At 37.7% G+C, this 20,524-nt stretch overlaps 1 protein-coding gene across 1 annotated transcript in view; it reads right to left on the reverse strand.

Annotated features, from left to right (window-relative positions):
• VPS13B (vacuolar protein sorting 13 homolog B) overlaps window positions 1-20,524 on the reverse strand; it is a 1,100,792-nt gene that overhangs the window by 257,061 nt on the left and 823,207 nt on the right. The window contains 1 exon segment of the mRNA XM_036759288.1: window positions 18,047-18,737. Coding sequence (XP_036615183.1) covers window positions 18,047-18,737 — 691 coding nt within the window.

Genomic DNA, 20,524 nt, shown 5'->3' on the forward strand with positions numbered 1-20,524 from the left:
ATTGCTAAAGGTTTGAAAAATAGTTCTTTTGAAAAAAGATTTTTTCCTTTATTTACCTGATAGGAGATAATACAGCTTAGTAAACAAGGCTTTTACATACTTCTTCGACATGCATAAAGTAGTGTGACAGACAGACCACAAGCCAATCCTGAAGTATTAACAAGAAAATAAGAAGTTGATAAGAGGCCATCAGGTTAGGTAGCTGTTTGGAGAAGGGAATGATTACTTAAGTGAGAGCTTGGTCATTTAGGCATGGTTCAATAGGACAAAATAAATATTTCTGGGAAAGACTACCAATTTGCTTAGATAAATTATGATTTCTACTGTTTAAGAGGTAGTGTGGTACAGTGCTGTACTTGTACTTAGGAGAAATCCTGTTTAAAATCCTTCCTCAGACTAGTTATGCAACCACTGCAAATCATTTTTATCTCTGAGCCTTGGCTTCCTCATTTGTAAAATGGGGATATAGTTGCTGTGAAGACAACTATGCATGTGTGAAAATATGTAAAAAGTAGTTGGTAAGGGTCAAGAAGCTCTATAGAAACATCTGTTACTATTACGTTGGCAAAGAAATACGATGGAAACTTCTTATATGGAACTATTCTAGTTAATCTGTAAAAGGAGTGCATAAAAAAATTTGTAAGTTATTTTAAAATGCTTAATTTGAGGTATCTGTTCTCATTCGGTTTCGAGTTTGAGATCTGGACACCTTTTGTACTAAAAAAGGAAGATGTGAAATTTATTGTCAATGAAGGGAACGTAGAAGAAAAATGGAGAGGTACAAAGTGGGGGAGAAAAATTAAATGGGTGCTGATTGAATTGATCTTCCTTTGTCCTATCCAGTCTAGGGCCCAGGAGCTAGTGGCTAGGCCTTTAATTTAACCCTTCTGTGTGTGCCCTGGCAAAGAAAAGGCATATTTTCTTTGATGCACAAGGTGTCCTTTAATGAGATATCTGAGCTGTGGTTGAAAACAAAGTATTCTGAATGAGGACCTGCTGTATTAGGTCACTCCACTTCCATCTGTGAGACCCCATGGAGTCACTGCTGGCAGCCAGGCTTGTGTTTAGCTCTAGCAATGCTAAATGACTTAAGTAAAATTTCCTGGCTTTGGAAGGACACTAGCAGAAAGGGAAACCAGCTGAGTCTCCCTTTCAACATCCAAAAATGTAAAAGGCATAGGACTTGTTGGGCCCCTCTCTGTTCCTAAGTCCTACAAAACTTCCCTTATTACTACAGAGTAAGTCTGGGTAGCTCTCTCTAGTCTCTCTTTTTTTAATCACGGGAGCAAATTCTTCTTAAGTTGTTATTGTAATGTTTCATAGAAGGGGATAAATAAATGCTTGTTGACTGGCTGTTGAATGACTAAGAATTTGGGTTGTTTGCTGTGACCAGGAATCACAGCAGCCTCCCACTGTCAAGGGAAAGAAAAGGGAACAAAGAAATGGGCTCCTAAGCTCCTGTGTAGTACTAAGGGCCATAGTCTCCACGATGCTCATGCTGTGAATGCACATTGTGTCAGAAGGTAGACCTACCAATCTCTCCCTCCATCAGCAGCCCTTCCTGTACCATACACCTGAGCTTGGTGAACTGGAAAGAGCATTAGATTTGGAGTCACAAGGCTTGAGTCCCAGTATCATTTAATGCCACTACATACCTGTGTGAACTGTCGCAGATCACTTGCCCTCTGGGGGCCTCAGTGTTCTCATCTGTAAAATGAGGGGTTTGTATTCTCTGACCTCTAACATCTTATGAGCATGCTTTTCCCAAGAACATCTGGGTTAGGGCTGGGGAGATATGGTCATACCTGTTTAGTTTTTTTTTTTTTTTAATATTCAATTGGCAGGATGTGAAGGATGAATAAGAGAGGGGTCTGACTGGAAGCAGATTTATCACTGCTGCCACATTCCTAGATTTTATAGATTTGCTTTCTATTATTCTCCTTTGTTCACTTTATATTATAGCCCACCAGGTAATTCCATGTAGATCTTCCATCCCTGTGCCTTTTGTACCCCTACTCCTGAAACATACTTTCTTTTCAGTTCCACTCCTTAGAATGTCTATATCACTGAGAAAGAGTATATGAATAAAAGGGAAGAAAAGAAAGGTTCTAGCCAGTCTAAGGAGACACCAGTAAAGGGGGGTGGAGGGGTTGGAAAAGACCATAGATCATAGATGGTGATCCAGAAAAGTATAACAAGATGGAACAGATGTATAAGCAGGAGAACAAACAAGGAGGAAGTGTCACAGAATCCAAAGTACGGGAAAAAATATCCAGGAGGAGAATAGGGGTGGCTGACTGTGCATAAAAGTCAGAGAAAGGTCAAAGGAATCATTGAAAAAAATGTGATGGAAGGCAGCAGAGCAATACCAGCTTTTAGACTATATTACAAATCAGTAATCATCAAAACAATTTGGTACGGTCTAAGAAATGGAGTAGTGGATCATGGGAACAGATTAGGTACACAACGCACAGGAGTAAATATAATGACTACAGTAATCTAGTGTATGATACACCTGAAGATCAAGCTTTTGGGGACAGAACTCACCATTTGACTAAAATTGCTCTGAAAACTAGAAAACAGTTTGGAAAAAACTAGGCATCCACCAACATCCACGCCATAGATTTTCTTTTTTTGTGTGTACATATATTTTCTTTTGCAACATGGATAATATGGAAATGTGTTTTGCAAGACTTCACATGAATAATCAATATCATATTGCTTGACTTCTCAAAGGGTGGGAGGAAGGAAAAGAATTTGTAGCTAAAAATTTTTTAAAATGAATGTTAAATTTCTTTTATATGTAACTGGGAAATATTTAATGAAATAAATAAAAATATATGGAAAAAAAGAAAGAAAAGTGAAAAGGCCATGGGATTTAGCAGTAAAATATTAAATACTAACCTTGGTGACAGTAGTTTTACTTGAGTGGGGCTGACTGCAAAAGTTTGAGAAATGAGGCTGAACAACTGTGATCATCTCCATTTTATAAGTAAGGAAGCTCAGGGATGTAGTAAAACAGTAATGGATCTGAGTCTAGACACAGGTCTTGACAGCTCAAAGCTCCTTTCCTCCCCATTCTGATCCAACCTTTCTCCCTACAGTCCTCTTTAAGTGATTAAGTGGCTAGGCCTTTCCAACGTCTCCATTTCTTTGGTACTTCTCATTAAGGTAATAATGGTAGTCAATTAATCAATGGGCATTAATTAGGGGCTCACTATGTGCCAAACATTGTGTTAAATACCAAAGTCAGAAATATAAAAGTGAAATAAGTCCCGACTGTCAGGGACTTTACATTCTAATGGGAGGGCAGGAGGAGGGATATAAAATGTGTGTGTGTGTATATACATGTATATATATGTATATGTGTACTTGTATTACACACATATGAACTAATAAATGAATAGAAGGTGGTGATGGGAAGGAGGGGACTAATTTTTTGTGTGTGTGTATGTGTGTGTGTGTGTGTGTGTGTGTGTGTGTGTGTGTTCAAGTCCTGATCTTTATGGCATTCAAGTCACAGGTTAATTCTAAATCTTTCCAGGCATATTAGCAAAATCTTCAGTTCCAAAAAAAGTGTAATTCAATCCTTTTTTTCTTTAATAGCTACAATTGCTAAATGAAATCAAGTTATGATTTATGAAGTGTGAGAAGCCAGTTTGTGATTTTTCAATTGTGCGTTTACTGAAATGTTTGGCACCTTTTCTGCAGTCCTGTTCCTAACAGGGATGAAGAAGCCAACTACTGCAGTTGCATATATTCTAGCTGTGCCATGAATGATTAGACTGAGGTCATAGGTACCTCAGTCAATCACATGCCTACATTTGAAAATATTTTACCTAAAAGAAAGAGCATTAAGTTTTGTCTACAAAAATTTAATATCTTTAGATGTATAAAGAGGTTACACATTTTAGGTTTTGGATCTTGGTACCCAGATATCACATGCAAAAATCTGCTCGCACTAGAGGGGAAAAAAGGAAAAGAAAAACCAAGAGGACAGATGCAAACATTTAGAATTCAAATTTCCTCAATGTTTCTCAGTACATAAGAATAAGTTGGTGGTTATGAGATCCTGGACTAATTCTGTGTGTACTAAAGGAAGGAGTCTGGGGGTTAGAAACACACCCTAAGGATGGTTCAACTCCTTCAAAATTGACCAGATGGCACAGTCACCTCTTTGAAAACAAACAAAACCCCCAAACAAACAAGAAGAAAAATGATTTTTTGAGGCAGCCTTGGGCAGCATATTCAAGAAATGAGGCAACTACAAGTCTGGACTACATTACCTTAAACAAAACAAATACTGATTTAAAAATATTTATAAACACAACTAATAAGATTATGTTAAAAAACAACTGCATACATCTTTATTTAAATGAGGATGGCCAATAATCCAGCTGCTACGTATAAAGATACTGGCAGGAAACATCATTTTTGTTAGAGGCTGTTCCAGATAGGAGAAGCATCAAGGGAAAAAGGCTGTTTTCTTATTATTCCAATTAAAAAAAAAAACACCTATATTAACCCACTGATTTTTTTTACCCATTCATGTTAGATAGAAAAGCACTAAATAGTATATTTATGTAAATGAGTATAAAAAGGCAATCAAAAGTGATCATTTGTAGTAAAAACATCTTATACTCTTAAAATGACTGGTAATAAAAACTGGCCACTTATTTACATATCGTCCTAGATTACCAGTACTAGGCCTCTATCCCAAGGAAATCAAAAGAAGACAAAAAGGACCTACATGTACCAAACTATTCATAGTAGTTCTTTTTCTGATAGCATAAGACTGGGAATTTATGGGATTCCCATTTATTAAGGAATAGCTGACCAAATTACAGCATATAAATGTAATAGACTATTATTGTGCTGCAAGAAATGATGAAATAGATGGTTTTAGAGAAAACTGGGATGACCTATATGAACTGATACAGAATAAAGTAAGCACAACCAGGAAAAAAAATTACACAATAACACCAATATTATGCAGACAAACAACTTTGAAAGACTTGAGAACTCTGATTAAGGTAATGACCAACTACATTTCCAGACCACTGATGATGAAGTATGCTACTTACTTTACAGAGAGGGGATGAAGGAATGAACTCTAAATACAGAATATGATACATTTTTGGACACTATGAATGTGGACATTTGTTTTGCAATACAAATTTGTTATAAATGCTTGATTTTTCTTTTTTATTTTCTTTTTCTTTTCAATGAGAGTGGTGGTGATGACAGGAGGTTGAGGTCAGATAGGGATAGGATAGCAAAAAAAAAGGAAGGAAAATTTTTAGAAAAGAGAGTCACTGAAGCATTTTAAATGCAGAGAACGGAAAGCTAGAAAGAAGCACAGACAATTGGGACAACTTTGCAAGCTATGGATTGAATTTATTACATACTTTTAAAAAGAAAGCTGCACAAACACACAAAAAAGAGATTTGCAGTTTCACATACAATCTTTTGACTGTTTTATGGAAATGAAAAAGTGGCATGTTAATTAACTCTTCTAAGGTTTATTCACCAGCTCAAAGACTTCCTAAAACAAAACACACTGGGTCTCCCTCTATTCGAATATAAGTTCCTTGAGGGCAGGAATTGTCTGGCTTTTGTATTAACACTCTCAATGCTTAGTACAGTAGCTAGATAGCAGTCACTTAATAAATGCTTGCTAATTGACTCATGATGGAAGTTTCATTGAAGTTCATTTTGGGGGGTAGGGTTATAAGGAAAACAGTTATGAAACTTATAAATCTGTTGGGCATTAAAGAATGAGGAAGACTTTGAAAGGTAGAAACTGTGAATTAGGAGATGTTTAACATTCATGCAATACAGAATATTTTCAAAGTTCAACTGAAAGACCATTTCATGATATGCAATACATAATAGCATTTGTATATCGAAGACAAATAAGGACATATGTCAGTATTCATTTTCATTTCTGAATTTAAAAAACTCTTAAGATTTGCTTATCATTTGTTATATCACTTTTCTGTGGATGTTCTTATATAATCCATTCCGTAAGATGGAAAGGTCTTAGGAGGGTCAAAAGGATCTTGACAGGAAAGAATATTTGGGCTGAATTTAATAAGATAAAATTCTTGAACTTGGGTACAAAAAAAATGACTTCACAAAACATAAGATAGGGAGACATGGATAGATAACAATTCTTTTGAGAAGGATCTGGGGGTTTTTGTGGACCACAAGCTCAATATGAGTCAGTAGTGCAAAATGGCAGCCAAAACAGCTAAGGCAATCTTGAACTGCCTTAGGACGAGGATAGCTCCTGGAATAGAAAGTTTATAACCCCACTGTATTTCTGACTTTGTCAGATTTCAACTGGAGGATCCTGTTTACTTCTAGGCACCATTGTTTAAGAAAGACACTGATAAGCTGGAGACTATTCAGGAGATGAAGATAGGCTGAGGCAGCTGGAATGTTTAGCCAGGAGAAAGAAGAGTCAGGGAGATGTAATGGCTGTGTTCAAGGAGTTGCAGGGCTGTCACATGGAGGAGGGATTAGTTTTATTTTATTTGGCACCAGGTGCCAGAACCAAGAGCAAAGGAAGGAAGGAAGAAAATAAGCGTTTATTAAGTATCTATTATGGGCCAGTCACTGTGCTAAGCAAAACAAACAAACAAAAGCTGATCTTCACAACAACACTGGGAGACAGGTGCTGTTATTAATCCCCATTTTACACTCTGGGAAACCTCAGGCAAAGTTTGAGTGACTTGCCCAAGGTGATACAGCTAGTGATTATCTGAAGCTGGATTTGAACTCAGGTTCCCCTGACTCCAAGTCCAGTGCTCTAGCCATTGAACCACTTCACTGTCTTTAATGGATGAAAATGGAAACGAAGCAAATTTAGGCTTGCTTAGGAAGAAGAAACCCTACTGAAAACACCAGGGCAGAAGAAGGCCATGAGAGGCCAGTCAGCAAAATGGCCTGATTTAGAGAGGGAATTGAAGATATCGATTGAAGAGCAAAGGGCAATTGGAATTCCTGTGTCCACAAAGATGGTTCAGCATGAGGCAAGAAGCTGATGAAAAAGAAGTTACTGATTTCAAAGAAGGACACAATTAGTGCTTCAGGTTCATGAAATGGAATGGACTAAGCATGCATACACACACCAGACTTGCCCAAAAGATGCCTGAAAGCTATGAGCAGATGAATAAAACTTGAGCTCAATAACTTTATGTAATACATTTTTTTTTCAAATTTCAGGCCCCAAAATTAAGGTGCGTCTAATACATGGGGAAATACGGTATATGTCTTAATGGAGATCTCTTTGGATATCAGTTGGACTAGAGGCCCCTTCAGGCTCTCCAATTCTGTGATTCTATGAAGACTATGTGATAGCACTGTGACAAGTGACTTAAAAAAGCTGCTAACCTGACATTTTATCATTATTATTTTTACTATTTCTTCATTCAGTTCAGTCATATTGTTACTGACCTGCTGTTTATTAGTCTTAAAAACTTAAAGCAATCCTGTATAAATAGAAGGTTGTACTTTCAATTTATATTTAAATGATTACTTGCTTAAGGGTGTAAGTATAAGTTCTGGCTCTTCGGATCTGGCTAAATTTGAGAGGCTTCATAACTGTGCATATTGCAAAGATCAAAGATTAGCTTGCAAAAAGAGAAGACTTAGTAAAATGCTCAAATTTACCATCCCTGGTTTGGAACTAGACTAAAAGGCAAAAACTCCTCTAAAGTTTATCTCTTGGTAGAAAAGGGCCATTGTTTTTGGCTAGACACCTTATTTACACACAGAGTCATACTATTTGAAGAGGACTGGGATTCTGTATCAGAGTTGTCTCAGATTCCCAGGTTCTCACTGTGGACTTTGCTACATAAGATGGATCACAACAAGAGGCAAGCTACTTCAGTCCTCCTGTGATTCAACTTTTCGTTTTATAAAATCAAAGTTAATTGATTATAAAATACATGCAGCTCTCTGGAGAAAAGATGTACTGAATACAACTTATAACTTGTCATTAATGGTTAATATAGTTTCTCTTAAAATAATGTAGTCTTTCTTAAAAGAATGAAACAAAATTCCATTTAATTTTTGTTGCCATATGATTTCCATAAAAAAGAATATGAGCACATGCAGTGATAGTTTATGACTTGCATAGAAAAAAAAAAAAAGGATTAGTAACCATGTTGTATTGCTATTTTTTAAAAACAATCTCATCTATCCAACTCCTCTACCTCAAAAAGGAAATCCCACTATCCACATAATAACTTCAATAGTGTCTTAAATAGGAACATCACATGGTTCCATGTGTATGTGCTAAAACTGCTACTGGCCTATTGCCACTCTCCTCATCTTACAGAAAACAATAAAATCCTACTTTGGGAGAGAAAGCACTAAAGAGGCAGAGAAACAGGTTGGGATATTTTTTTCATTTAAAATTTCAGAAATCTCTTTCTATTTCTTGGTAACCAGGAAAATAGAAGCCAACCATTAGTGTCATATTTAAGGGCACTTTTGTTCATTGTGCCAGGCAACATATTTGCAGTGTAGGATATGGTGGTGGATTGCTACCCTACTGATCCTAGTTCCCTCCCATGTGGCACACATTGAAGCTGACTATTCCATTTAACTGAAAGATAACTGCAAATGGGTTGCTAGTACATTTGATACATGCTTTCTCTCACTGGATGCAGGTTAAGTTTACACTTGGTTACATCACAGGGCTTTGTAAAACTACATTAAATTGTACACTATTGATTATATTACCTGATTAGGAGAAGAGTGCTTGATAAATAAGGACTCTAGTAAGGAAAAAAATCATATAAAAAGAAATGAAGACAGCAAACCCACTCTGTCTAATGGTTCTACTTACATAAGGGTCTGGTATTAGTTTGAGAGACTGAAAAACTAGCCAGAGGTATCTTATTACATGAAAGTGGGTAGTTTATGGTAAAGAGGATATTTACCTATTGTTAATTTGAAATTTGCTAAGATTACACTTTAGGAAGACTGATGAATTATCTTCATTAACTACTTTTTGCCATTACTGGTTTTTTTCTTACCTATGCATGCATTTCTTTAAATGATTCTTAAAAGCATTTACTTGGGGGTTGAGTCAAGATGGCAGCTAGGAAGTAGGGACTGGCTTAAGGTCTCCCCCAAATACCTCAAAACACCTGTAAGAAATGGCTCTGAACAAATTCTAGAGCTGCAGAACCCATGAAATAGCAGAGGGAAGCAGGTCTCCAGTCCAGGACAGCCTGGATGGTTGCTGGGAAGGGTCTATTGCACTTTGCTGGGAGCAGAGCACAGCCTAGCAGCATGGGCCCTGCCAGGATCAACAAGACCAGGAGTCCAGTGGAGCAGACCTTGGGGCCATGAATCACTAAGCTGTAGCAGTTACCAGACTTCTCAACCCGCAAACACCAAAGACAACAGAGCAGGTTAGTAGGAAAACTGCTGGATCCAGGACACAGAAGTACACGGTCTGGCCCCAGCCCCAGGAGCAGCAAAGTTAGCTGGGTGGAGGTGGCTCAGAGGCAGCAGCAGCGGGAAGCTCTGGTGGCTGCTTCCAGAGCTCCAGTGTCAGCTGCTTCTGGCCCCAGGCTCACACAGTGGGAGGAATCAAGCGGCGGACCAGAGCAGGAGTGCAGGGGGCACTTTGCTGACACAAAGGCAAGGTTCTCTTCTTTTACCCTGCTTGGATCTGGGTCATGGTCCTGGATGACGGTTCTTGGGGGAGGAGGAGTGCTGCTGTGGTGGAGCTTGCAGTGACAGTGGAGTAGAAGTAGCTCTGAAAACAGCAGCACAGCCCCTAAAGCTTGGGACAAAGTACTTTCTACTCTACAAGCAGTCATACCATGACAAAAAGCTCAAGGGTCAAGCAGTTGGCTAAGAACATGACCAGGCACCAAAAAAGGACACAGACTCAGATTCAGACTATAGAATCTTTGTTTGGTGACAAAGAAGATCAAAACATACAGCCAGAAGTTAACAAAGTCAAAGAGCCTACATCAAAAGCCTCCAAGAAAAACATGTATTGGTCTCAGGCCATGGAAGAGCTCAAAAAGGATTTGCAAAAGCAAGTAAGAAAAGTAGGAGAAAAATTGGGAAGAGAAATGAGAGTGATGCAAGAAAGTCAAGAAAAACAAGTCAATGACTTGCTAAAGGAGACCCAAAAAAATACTGAAAAAAATATTGAAGGAAACAACACTTTAAAAAATAGACTAACTCAAATGGCAAAAGAGCTCCAAAAAGCCAATGAGGAGAAGAATGCTTTGAAAGGCAGAATTAGCCTAATGGAAAAGGAGGTCCAAAAGACCACTGAAGAAAATACTACCTTAAAAATTAGACTGGAGCAAGTGGAAGCCAGTGACTTTATGAGAAATCAAGATATTATAAAACAGAACCAAAGGAATGAAAAAAATGGTTGACAATGTGAAATATCTCACTGGAAAAACCACTGACCTGGAAAACAGATCCAGGAGAGATAATTTTAAAATTATTGGACTACCTGAAAGCCATGATCAAAAAAAGAGCCTAGACATCATCTTTCAAGAAATTATCAAGGAAAACTGCCCTGTTATTCTAGAGTCAGAGGGTAAAATAGAAATTGAAAGAATCCACTGATCGCCTCTTGAAAAAGATCCCAAAAAGAAAACTCCTAGGAATATTGTTGCCAAATTCCAGAGTTCCCAGGTGAAGGAGAAAATACTGCAAGCATCCAGAAAGAAACAATTTGAGTACTGTGGAAACACAATCAGGATAACACAAGAGCTAGCAGCTTCTACATTAAGGGATCAAAGGGCTTGGAATACGATATTCTAGAGGTCAAAGGAGCTAGAATTAAAACCAAGAATCATCTACCCACCAAAACTGAGTATAATGCTCCAAGGCAAAATATGGACTTTCAATAAAATAGAGGACTAAAGACCAGAGCTGAATAGAAAATCTGACTTTCAAATACAAGAATCAAGAGAAGCATGAAAAGATAAGCAAGAAAGAGAAATCATAAGGGACTTACTAAAGTTGTACTGTTTTGTTTACATTCCTACACGGAAAGATGATGTGTATAATTCATAAGACCTTCTTCAGTATTAGGGTAGTTGAGGGGAATATACATATATGTAGACAGAGGGCACAGGGTGAGGTGAATATGAAGGCATGGTATCTAAAAAATAAAATGAAATTATGGGGTGAGAGAGGAATACATTGAGAGAGGGAAAAAGGGAGAGATAGAATGGGGTAAATTATCTTGCATAAAAGTGGCAAGAAAAAGCAGTTCTGTTGGAAAGGGAGAAGGGGTAGGTGAGGGGGAATGAGTGAAATCTTGCTCTCATCAGATCTGACTTGAGGAGGGAATAATATACCCACTCAATTGGCTATCTTACTCCATAGGAAAGTAAGGGGAAGGGGATAAAAACGGGGGGGGGGGGATGACAGAAGGGAGGGCAGATACAGGAAGGAGGTAATCAAAAGCAAACACTTTTAAAAAGGGACAGGGTCAAGGGAGAAAACTGAATAAAGGAGGACAGGATAGGATGGAGGGAAATATAGTTAGTGTTTCATAACATTGAGTATTGTGAAAATGTTTTGCATAATGATACATGTGTGGCCTATGTTGAATTGCTTGCCTTCTTAGGGAGGGTGTGTGGGGAAGGAAGAGGGGAGAGAACTCGGAACTCAAAGTTCTAAAAGTGGATGCTCAAAAAAGAGCTGTTTTTGCATGCAACTGGGAAATAAGATATACAGGCAATGGGGTATAGAAATCTATCATACCATACAAGAAAGTAAGGGGAAAGGTGATGGGGTGGGGGGAGTGGGGTGACAGAAGGGAGGGCTGAATGGGGAACAGGGCAATCAGAATATATGCAATCTGGAAATGGGGGGGGAGGGTAGAAATGGGGGGAAATTCGTAACTCAAAATCTTGTGGAAATCAATGTTGAAAACTAAAAATATTAAATAATAAAATAAGAAAAAAAGGGGAAAAAGCATTTACTCTTTAAAATATGAAAATGGGTGTTATTTTTAATAGAACTGTAGGGGATTTTTACATTTTTGGATTCAAATTTTATGATTATGGAATAACAGCATTTTAGAGCTGAAAGAGACCGCACAGATTACTTGGTCCACCATCCCCCTCATTTGATAGCTTAGGAAACAGCCCCAAGAGTTAAAGAGACTTTCATCAGATAGCATAGCTAGAGAGGGAGAAAATGATGACAAGAACCCAGTATTCTGATTCTCAGTCCTGAGCTCATTTTATGCTAACATGTGGCCTTTTCAAAGGTCTTCCAAAATTAAATAACTGACTTTCCTTCTCCAAAAACTCAATAACACGTGTTGATGTCTATTTGAATATTCAGGAAATAAAGATGTCAGCAAGCAAATGCATTTGTGGTTAGAAAAGGGAATGCCATAAAATGACTGTGAAGGGAAACACAGCGAAAGGTAAATAAAGACTTTCATAGCGCTGATTCAGCACTATCCAAACCATAAAGCTAGGCACTGAGAACTATGATTCAGAAGATCTAATTTTGAATCTAGGCTCCAAAATTTATTGCCCATGGGGTATTTAAGCCAATGGGCACTTAAGAATCTATATAAGACTCAGTTTCCTAAGCTATAAAATGGGGATACATTACAGGGTAATAGTAAGAAACAGTGCTTATAAATCTTGAAGTGCTATAAAGTGGCAGTTGCTATCGGTCCTTCAAACTTCTCCTTCTTATCTTCCCCATTTTGGTTTGTGGAATCACTACCCAGCTATTCTTATTTTTCCCTTAACCTCCAAAATACAATTAGCTGTCAGGTTCTCAATTGTCAAGGCCTATCAATTCTACCTTTGAAATGTCTTTTGTAGCTTTTCCTTCCACTCTATTTCCAACACCATTACATGAATATGGGTCTTCGTTATCATCTTTTTTAATTATTGCAAAAGTCTCCTGGTAGGTATTGCCACCTCTACCGTTCTCCCTCTCTTGCCTCCCCTAATCCAGCCTTCACCCTTCTGCCAGACTGATTTTCCTTATGTATTGATATAACCATGTCATTTCTCTCCTCAAAATCCTTCAATGGGTTCCTACTGCCTATGAAATAAAGTCCAATTTCCTTTAATGAGCATTCAGGCCCTCCAGATCTGGTACTACCCTACATTTCCATCTTTATTTGATGCTGCTTCTCTCCATTTATGACTTAGTTATCTTCCATACATATCCAAGTGGTGAAGTGGATAGAACACTGGATCCTGGAGTCAGGAAGAAGACTTGAATTCAAATCTGGTCTTATTCACTAACTGTATGATCCTGGGCAAATCATTTGACTTCTATTTACCTTAGTTTTTCATCTATAAAACACATATAATAACAGGAACTACCTCGAAGAGTGGTTATGAGTGTAAACATAATTGTAGAGGGCTCTGTAAACCTTAAAGTACTGTATAAATACTAGTTATTATTTTTATTATAATTATTATTTATCACTGATTCTGTGCCTTTTTTTCACACTGTCCCTATTGCCAGAGCACCTCCACCCTCTCTAGCTCTACCTGCTGAAATCATACCTATGATTTTTTTAAAGACAATGTCATTTTTCTCCTTTATTTTAAATTTTTAGTAAAATCAGCAAAAAATTCATTTTCTGTCTTTTCCTTTCCCCACAAGCTGAGAAAGAAAGAAAAACAAAACTACTGATAAGCATAAATAGTCAAGCAAAATTAATTTCTACTTTGGCCATGTCCAAAAATACGTCTCAATCTGCACTCTGAATCCATCATCTCTCTATCAGCAGGTGGCGAGTATGTTTTATCATTAGTTCTCTGGAATGTTGGTCATTCCATTGATCAGTGTTTCTAAGTCTTTCAAAGTTATTATCTTTACAACACAGTTGTTACCATAAAGTATTTTCTTCATTCTGTTTACCTCACTCTAAATTAGTTTTCCAAGGTTTTGTCACTGTTTTCCATCATATTTAATACACCATAACTTGTTTCCTCATTTTTGCTGGGTAAACTGTTCTTGGTTATAAAACTATATATTTGTCTTCTGGAATATCTTATTCCAAGCTCTGCACTCCTCTTAGTGATGACTGCTAAATCTCATGTGATCTTGATTATGGCTCCTTAGTACTAGAATTCTTTTTCTTTCTTTTTTTACTTTGTGTCTGCTTACAATATTTTTTCTTTGATTTGGAAGGTCTAGATTTTGGCTAAAGTGTTCCTGGATTTTTCATTTGGGAATTTCTTTCTGGAGGTGATTATATGATTCTAGCTCCATTATGTCTTCTGGTTATAAGAGATCTGGGTAATTTTTTTTTTTGAAATATGGTATTCAGGTTCTTTCTTTTTTTTTTTTTTTGGGTTGTGGCTTTTAAGTAGTCCAACGGTTCTTAAATTATTTTTCCTTGATCTGTTTTCCAGATTGGTTGCTTTTTGCTATGAGATACCTTGAATTTTTTCTATTTTTAAAAACTTTTTAGCTTTGTTTTATTGGTTCTTTTTGTCTCATGGAGTCGCTAACCTCTATTTGGTCCATTTTAATTTTCAGGGAGTTTGCTGCTTGAGTAAGATTTTAGACCTCTTCTGCCAACCTGTTGATTCCCTTACTAATTTTTTCTTTTACAATTCCCACTTACTTTTCCAATTTTTCCAAATTTCATTTATAAAAATGTTAACTGAAAAAATTCTAAAATCTCTTGCTTCAGCTCTTGCAATTATTCTAGCTGAATTTGTATCCAAACTATATCTTTCTTTGAAGAGTTGCTTGTAAATTTTTAGAGTTATTCTCTTCTTTTGGGTTTGCATCTTGATCACCCTTATCACCATAATAGTTTTTTTTTGTTTGGTCATTCTTCTATCCTGCTTCCTGACTTCAGTTTTCATATGAAGACAGGGCTCTGCACATTTCTGGAAGAAATGTCTGAGTTGGTCTTCCTGCTGCTTTCTTGGGTTACTGAATATTAAGCTATTTTAGGATCTCAGGGAAAACTTGGGACTTACAAGATTTCAGTGCTTCCAAAGTGGTCTGATCCTGGGCAAAGTCTAATTTCTGCCCCCTTGGTTTGAGTGCTACAAGTTCTTGACTTAGGTTTGAGACTAAGCAATCCATCTGTGGGTTTGTCTCACAGCTTTAGTATACTCCTGCTGGACTCATCTACTATCAGACAGTTGAAAAGCTCTGCTGGTTCAGAGTGAGAAAACTATAGGTTCCCTTTTGGTTTAGGATTCCTGCCTTAGTTATTATTCCACTGCTGGGTTAGTGGCAGGAACTGAGGCACCATTATTCTCCTGGAGGCAGTACTGCACAACTTCTCATTGCTTCTGAACTTACTCCTTGCTAGGTACATACCCTGCCACCTCTGTGGGCAGATCACCTTCTCATTCAGCCCTGGATCTGTGACCTGGAACTGGGAAGTGAGTAATGAAGCTTCCAGCTGACATCTATTCCTGTACCATTTACAAGACTGGACCTCGATCGGCTGGATTTGGACCTCTTCTTTCCCTGGTGCACAGCCTCTCCCTGTTCTGGAATGCTCTCTGCTTCTATTCCCGGCTAGACTCCCATCCCCCATGTCTGCAAACCTTTCTGTCTGTCTCTCTGTGCTGACCTGGGCTAGAAAAAAGACTCATTTTACTTTTTTCACGAGAGTTTCTAATCAGTACTTGGTATGGTGCAATTTCTAGATCTGTATGGAGATGGTGTGCTGTCTATGCATGTGTGGTGGAGAAGAACTTGGCTATGTTTCTCCCTATTACTAGGTCATCTTGGTTCTGCCTCCATACACACCGTTTAGTATCTAGTTCAAATGCCATCTCTTTCATGAAGTCTCCCTGGATTCTTTAGTCATTAATTTTACTATCCCTGACTTGGATAGCATTTGATGTTAAGGACTTTTCATGTGTTATAATTCTTTGTCAATGTGTCATATCAACTTAAGAGATTATGAGCTCAATGATGGGACTTCCATACCCTTATTCCCTCACTCTATGCTATATATAGAAGACACTTAATCAATGTTTGTTGAAACAAAATATAGAAAAAAGTGCTCTTTAGTATTGGGGAAGTTATGAATAGTCAGTCAGTCAGTCATTCAGTCAGTCAGTCAATATGCATCTATTAAGCACCTTTTATGTGCCAGGCACTGGGGATACAAAAAAAGTCAAAGGACAGACCAAGCCCTCTAGGAACTCATAATCTAATGGAGGGGACAACATTAAAAGAGCTATGTACAAACATACTATATAAAACATGAATAGGAAAGAGCAACAGAGGAAGAGCACTAGAATTAAGAAGGTGTGGTATTAGCTAGAACTTAAAGGAATGCCAGGAGGTAGAGATGGGGAAGAACATTCCAGGGATGGGAGACCAAGCGTGAAAATGGCCAGAGGTGGGTGATGGATTATCTTGTTTATGGAACAGTGTTACTGATTGGAAGAATATGATGAGTGTGTGTGTGCGTGTGTCTGTGAAGTAAAAGAAGCCTAAAAAGGTAGAAGGGCGGCTCATAAAGGACTTGGATGCCAAAAAGAGGATCCTGGAGGTGACAGAGAGTCAGTGGAGTTTATTGAGTGTATATGTATAAAGAGGTGGGGGGCAGTAAGGGGTAACATGGTTGAACCTATACTTTAAGAAAATCACTTTGACTCCTGAGTGCAAAATAGAGTAGAGTGGAGTGGAGTGGGGGAGATAGTTGCGAATGGCAGACTGATCAGCTGGCTACTGCAAGAGTTCAGGTGTAAGGAGATAAGAGCCTGAACTAGGGTGGTGGTAATACCAGAGACGTGAAAGGGACACATTCAACATATGTTGCTAAGGAAAGACTGATGGGTCTTGGAAACAGATTGGATATTGGAAGGAGGGTAAGTGATAGTGAGGAAGCAAGGATGAAACCTAGGTTGTGAGCTTGGGGTAGGGAGGATGGTGGTGTCCTAAACAATCACAGGGAAATTTTTTTGGAAAAGAAATTGAGTTACCTTTTGGATATGGTGAATTTAAGATATCTGTGGGACATGCAGTTCAAGATGTCCAAGAGAAATAGCTGGAGATGTGAGACTGGAGGCCAGTAGGTTAGGGCTGGATAAGTAGATTTGAGAATCATCAGTATAGAGATAATTGAATCCATGGGAAATAAAGCTCAGGCCAGGAAGATTCTGCCACTCAACAATCCTGAAAAAATGATCACTCAGGGATAAGCTGTGAGAAAATGGTATGAGGCGAAGTAAATAGAAGAGATGAAGGACTATGCCTTCATGGAGTTTATATTCCAGCCAGAGACAGATACATAACATTTAAATGAAAAAGATGAAAAATAAAGTAATATGCCATTGTGTACAAATTAATATGGTAGGGAAACATGCTCAGAATAGTTTCTGTATTCATCACATTAAAGAGGAATTTAAAGCTGTGAAAATATTGTACTGAGGATATACTGAAAATCCTACTAACATTTCTGGGGGAAAGAACCAATAAACTTATCTGATAATCACTTTAAAGGTCTTTAAATAATTTTTTCTCATTATTTAAAAACCTAAAATACTTTTAGGGATTTTTAGATAATCTCCTACTACTAAGATTGAGCTTGTTCTTCTTGTTTATAACAATGAGTAAACAGAAAATGAGAATAGCACAGAGCCTTTCTCACATCTCTTAAGGTTTTCTTTTATTTGGCAAGCTATATTTAAATAGAAAAAATATTTGGTTTTAGATGTGAAATAGCTTTATGAGCTAACACACTATGGACTTACTGAGACTTTCTTATTCTACTAAAACAATGGAACAGTACAGCCCTTGGTTTTTCTGTTCCTAAAAATATTTTTAGTTATACAACAAAAACTAAGGACCTGAAGGCTAAACCTTACAATATTTCACCCATTCTACATTGTTAAACTTGATTCAGACATGAGATATGAACTTCACAGTTTCTGGAGGAGATGAGAGAGAAGAGGAGTGCTTTTCGGCCTACTGACTGCTTTTGTTTGATTGATCAATCCTAAAGTTTTGGAAGTGAAGGCTAATTTCATTGTAGCAGTGGTTATATATTGGTGAATGTGACAGCTCTTACCTGTACACCTGTAGCTAGAGGCTACTCCCTTAAGCACAGCATCAAAAATAGACATTTCCACCCTCTGCTTTCGGTGGTGACAGCTAAGCAGCAAAGAAGGCTGAGACACCACAAGATACAGGAACGGGTCTAGCTGTAAGTCCCCAGCTCCTCTTCGTCCAGGCTGTCGCACAATAGTGATACCAAGGGCTTGTCTAGCAGAAGATCTTGTGGATGAATGGAGATTTTCTAATGAAAGAAGTCCCATTTTTCTTCCAGAAGGGAAAGAAATGCCACTGCTTACGAGGTCATCGGCTGTCACCTTAGAAATACAAGTCTGGCTGGGCAGAGTAATGCCTTCTGACTCTGTTGCTGGTAGGTTTAATGAGCTCTTGCCGACTTTCTCGCTATCATTCTGGTCTTGTGCTTTCATTTTGGGTAAAGTTGTACAGGAGTAGGTCATCAGAGAGATTCGACTTGCAGTAATAAATATGTCAAAGGGAATAAAATTTAAATTTTTCACAATTGATGACTGGTGAGAAGGACGGGCGATCCGATGCTGACTGGCACCACTACGTTGCTCTATCTGAACAATCCTAATTTTGACACTGTCACTACCAATGCCACTATCTTGGGCTCCACTACAACGGGAAGAGGTTTCCGTTATGCCCCCATCGGGCATATCCATGTTTTTCTGTTCTTGTTTGGAGATCTGTAAAGAAAAATATTAAAATCATTCTGTAAGTTATACTTAAAGTATTTCCATTTGATTGGCAAACAATTATACTAAGCATGATGGGGTAAAGGGAATTATAAAAAAAAAATCTGCCAAATTCAACCTCTAATGTAGTCACCCCTCATAAAACATAGTAGGCGTCCGTTCCAAAGAAATGATGACTCTCCTTAGAGGCCCAAAAAAACACATGAAGGGAAATGAGGAAATGAGGAAATATGGACTTCTAGTTTCTAACACACAATTTGGAGTTTAAGTCTCTCGTCTTCTGAATTAAAAGAAAACAGTATCCATGAGAAGCTGTACCCTTCAAGAAAAGTAAAGTATTTGACAAAAGCAGCTTACATTAAGCTGTGGGCAATATTATGTTTAAAATAGTATTTAATAACATAAAACCATTCTGTAAGGTTTTCTGGAGTAAGAAGGATGTGTGTGTGAAAATAAATTTTGCCAAATTATAAATATATTGGAAAAATGTGTAACCTGTCACCAATAAATATTAAAATCAATACCTGAAAATATGCTTTACACTACTGTAGGTACTTTAAAACAATTATTAAGGGAAAATTTAACCATTTTAAAGCTGAATTTTTCCTTGGTTCACTCAGTATCATCATCTCTCCCCAACTTTTTAATTCCATGACTCCTCCATCCACCAACCACTCCTATTCTAAACAAGCCCTTATATATAACTGTGAGAGGAAAGGAAGCAGGGATGGGTTGGATATGACCTATGTAAGGAGAGCAGCTGCAATCCAGGAAACATGTCAATACATTCCACCAAAAAGCGTGCTCTTAGATACCTTTTTCTAGGTGCTTCAAGTCCCAATTTGAGAACTACTCTTCAAGGTCTTGCATTTCCTCATTAAGTTCTCACCACTTTTTTCCTCACCCCCGATTACAGTATATTTATTTTGTATGTCTCCTGTAATCACTTTTCTGTGAACATGTTGCATCCCCTCCCCCAACAGAACATAAGCTTCTTGAAGGCAGGAGAGCTCACTTGTGTATCTATATCCCAAGTACACTGCAAGAGTGCTTGGTTCATAATAGGTTATAAATGCTTGTTGATGGATTGATTCACATACTGTTTCTCAAATTATAATTATCTTGCTTTTAAAAGGCTTAAATGTGAAACAGTTTTTAGGCTACTAATGAAAAATGTAATAATAGTATAAGGCAAGTTAAATGGCTTAAATCTCCTGTGCTTAACTGATTAAGGAGTGCTTCTTAGGAAAGATACAATTTTGTCTTGTCAAAGTTATTATCATTTTTGAAATAAAAAGAAAAAACTTTAAAATAACCATATTTAGTAAAAGAAGCACACAAAGGACTAAATGCTCCTTCATTGTCAAATGAGAACCAGTAGTTGTGTTGCTATCACAGAATCAGGGAACAGGTTGTGAAAAGTTGGAAGAGGTACATATGCAGCTGTAATCATTTTACCAGAAAACTATCTTTAGTAAAACTAGGAAAATCACAATCACAATAATATTTTTTAAGCTTTCAAAACTGACATTACAAACATTTGAAATGTATCTCATCATATAGTATCAGCCCTTAATTCTCACATAAGTGTCACGTGAAGAGCAATAGCTAGGGCTCAAGAGATAGAAGATCAGATGCCCTTATTTGAAGAGACTGATGCTTTGCATCCTTCACTAAAAGCCTAAACCCTGGTCTCACTCTAAGAGGCAGGTGAACTGCAGTTCTCAGAGGGTGCACCTGGCAAATACAGGAGCTATAACTCCCACAAACCTTGAAGG

The sequence above is a fragment of the Trichosurus vulpecula genome, chromosome 1, assembly GCF_011100635.1.
Source record: "Trichosurus vulpecula isolate mTriVul1 chromosome 1, mTriVul1.pri, whole genome shotgun sequence".
Lineage (NCBI taxonomy): Eukaryota > Metazoa > Chordata > Mammalia > Diprotodontia > Phalangeridae > Trichosurus > Trichosurus vulpecula.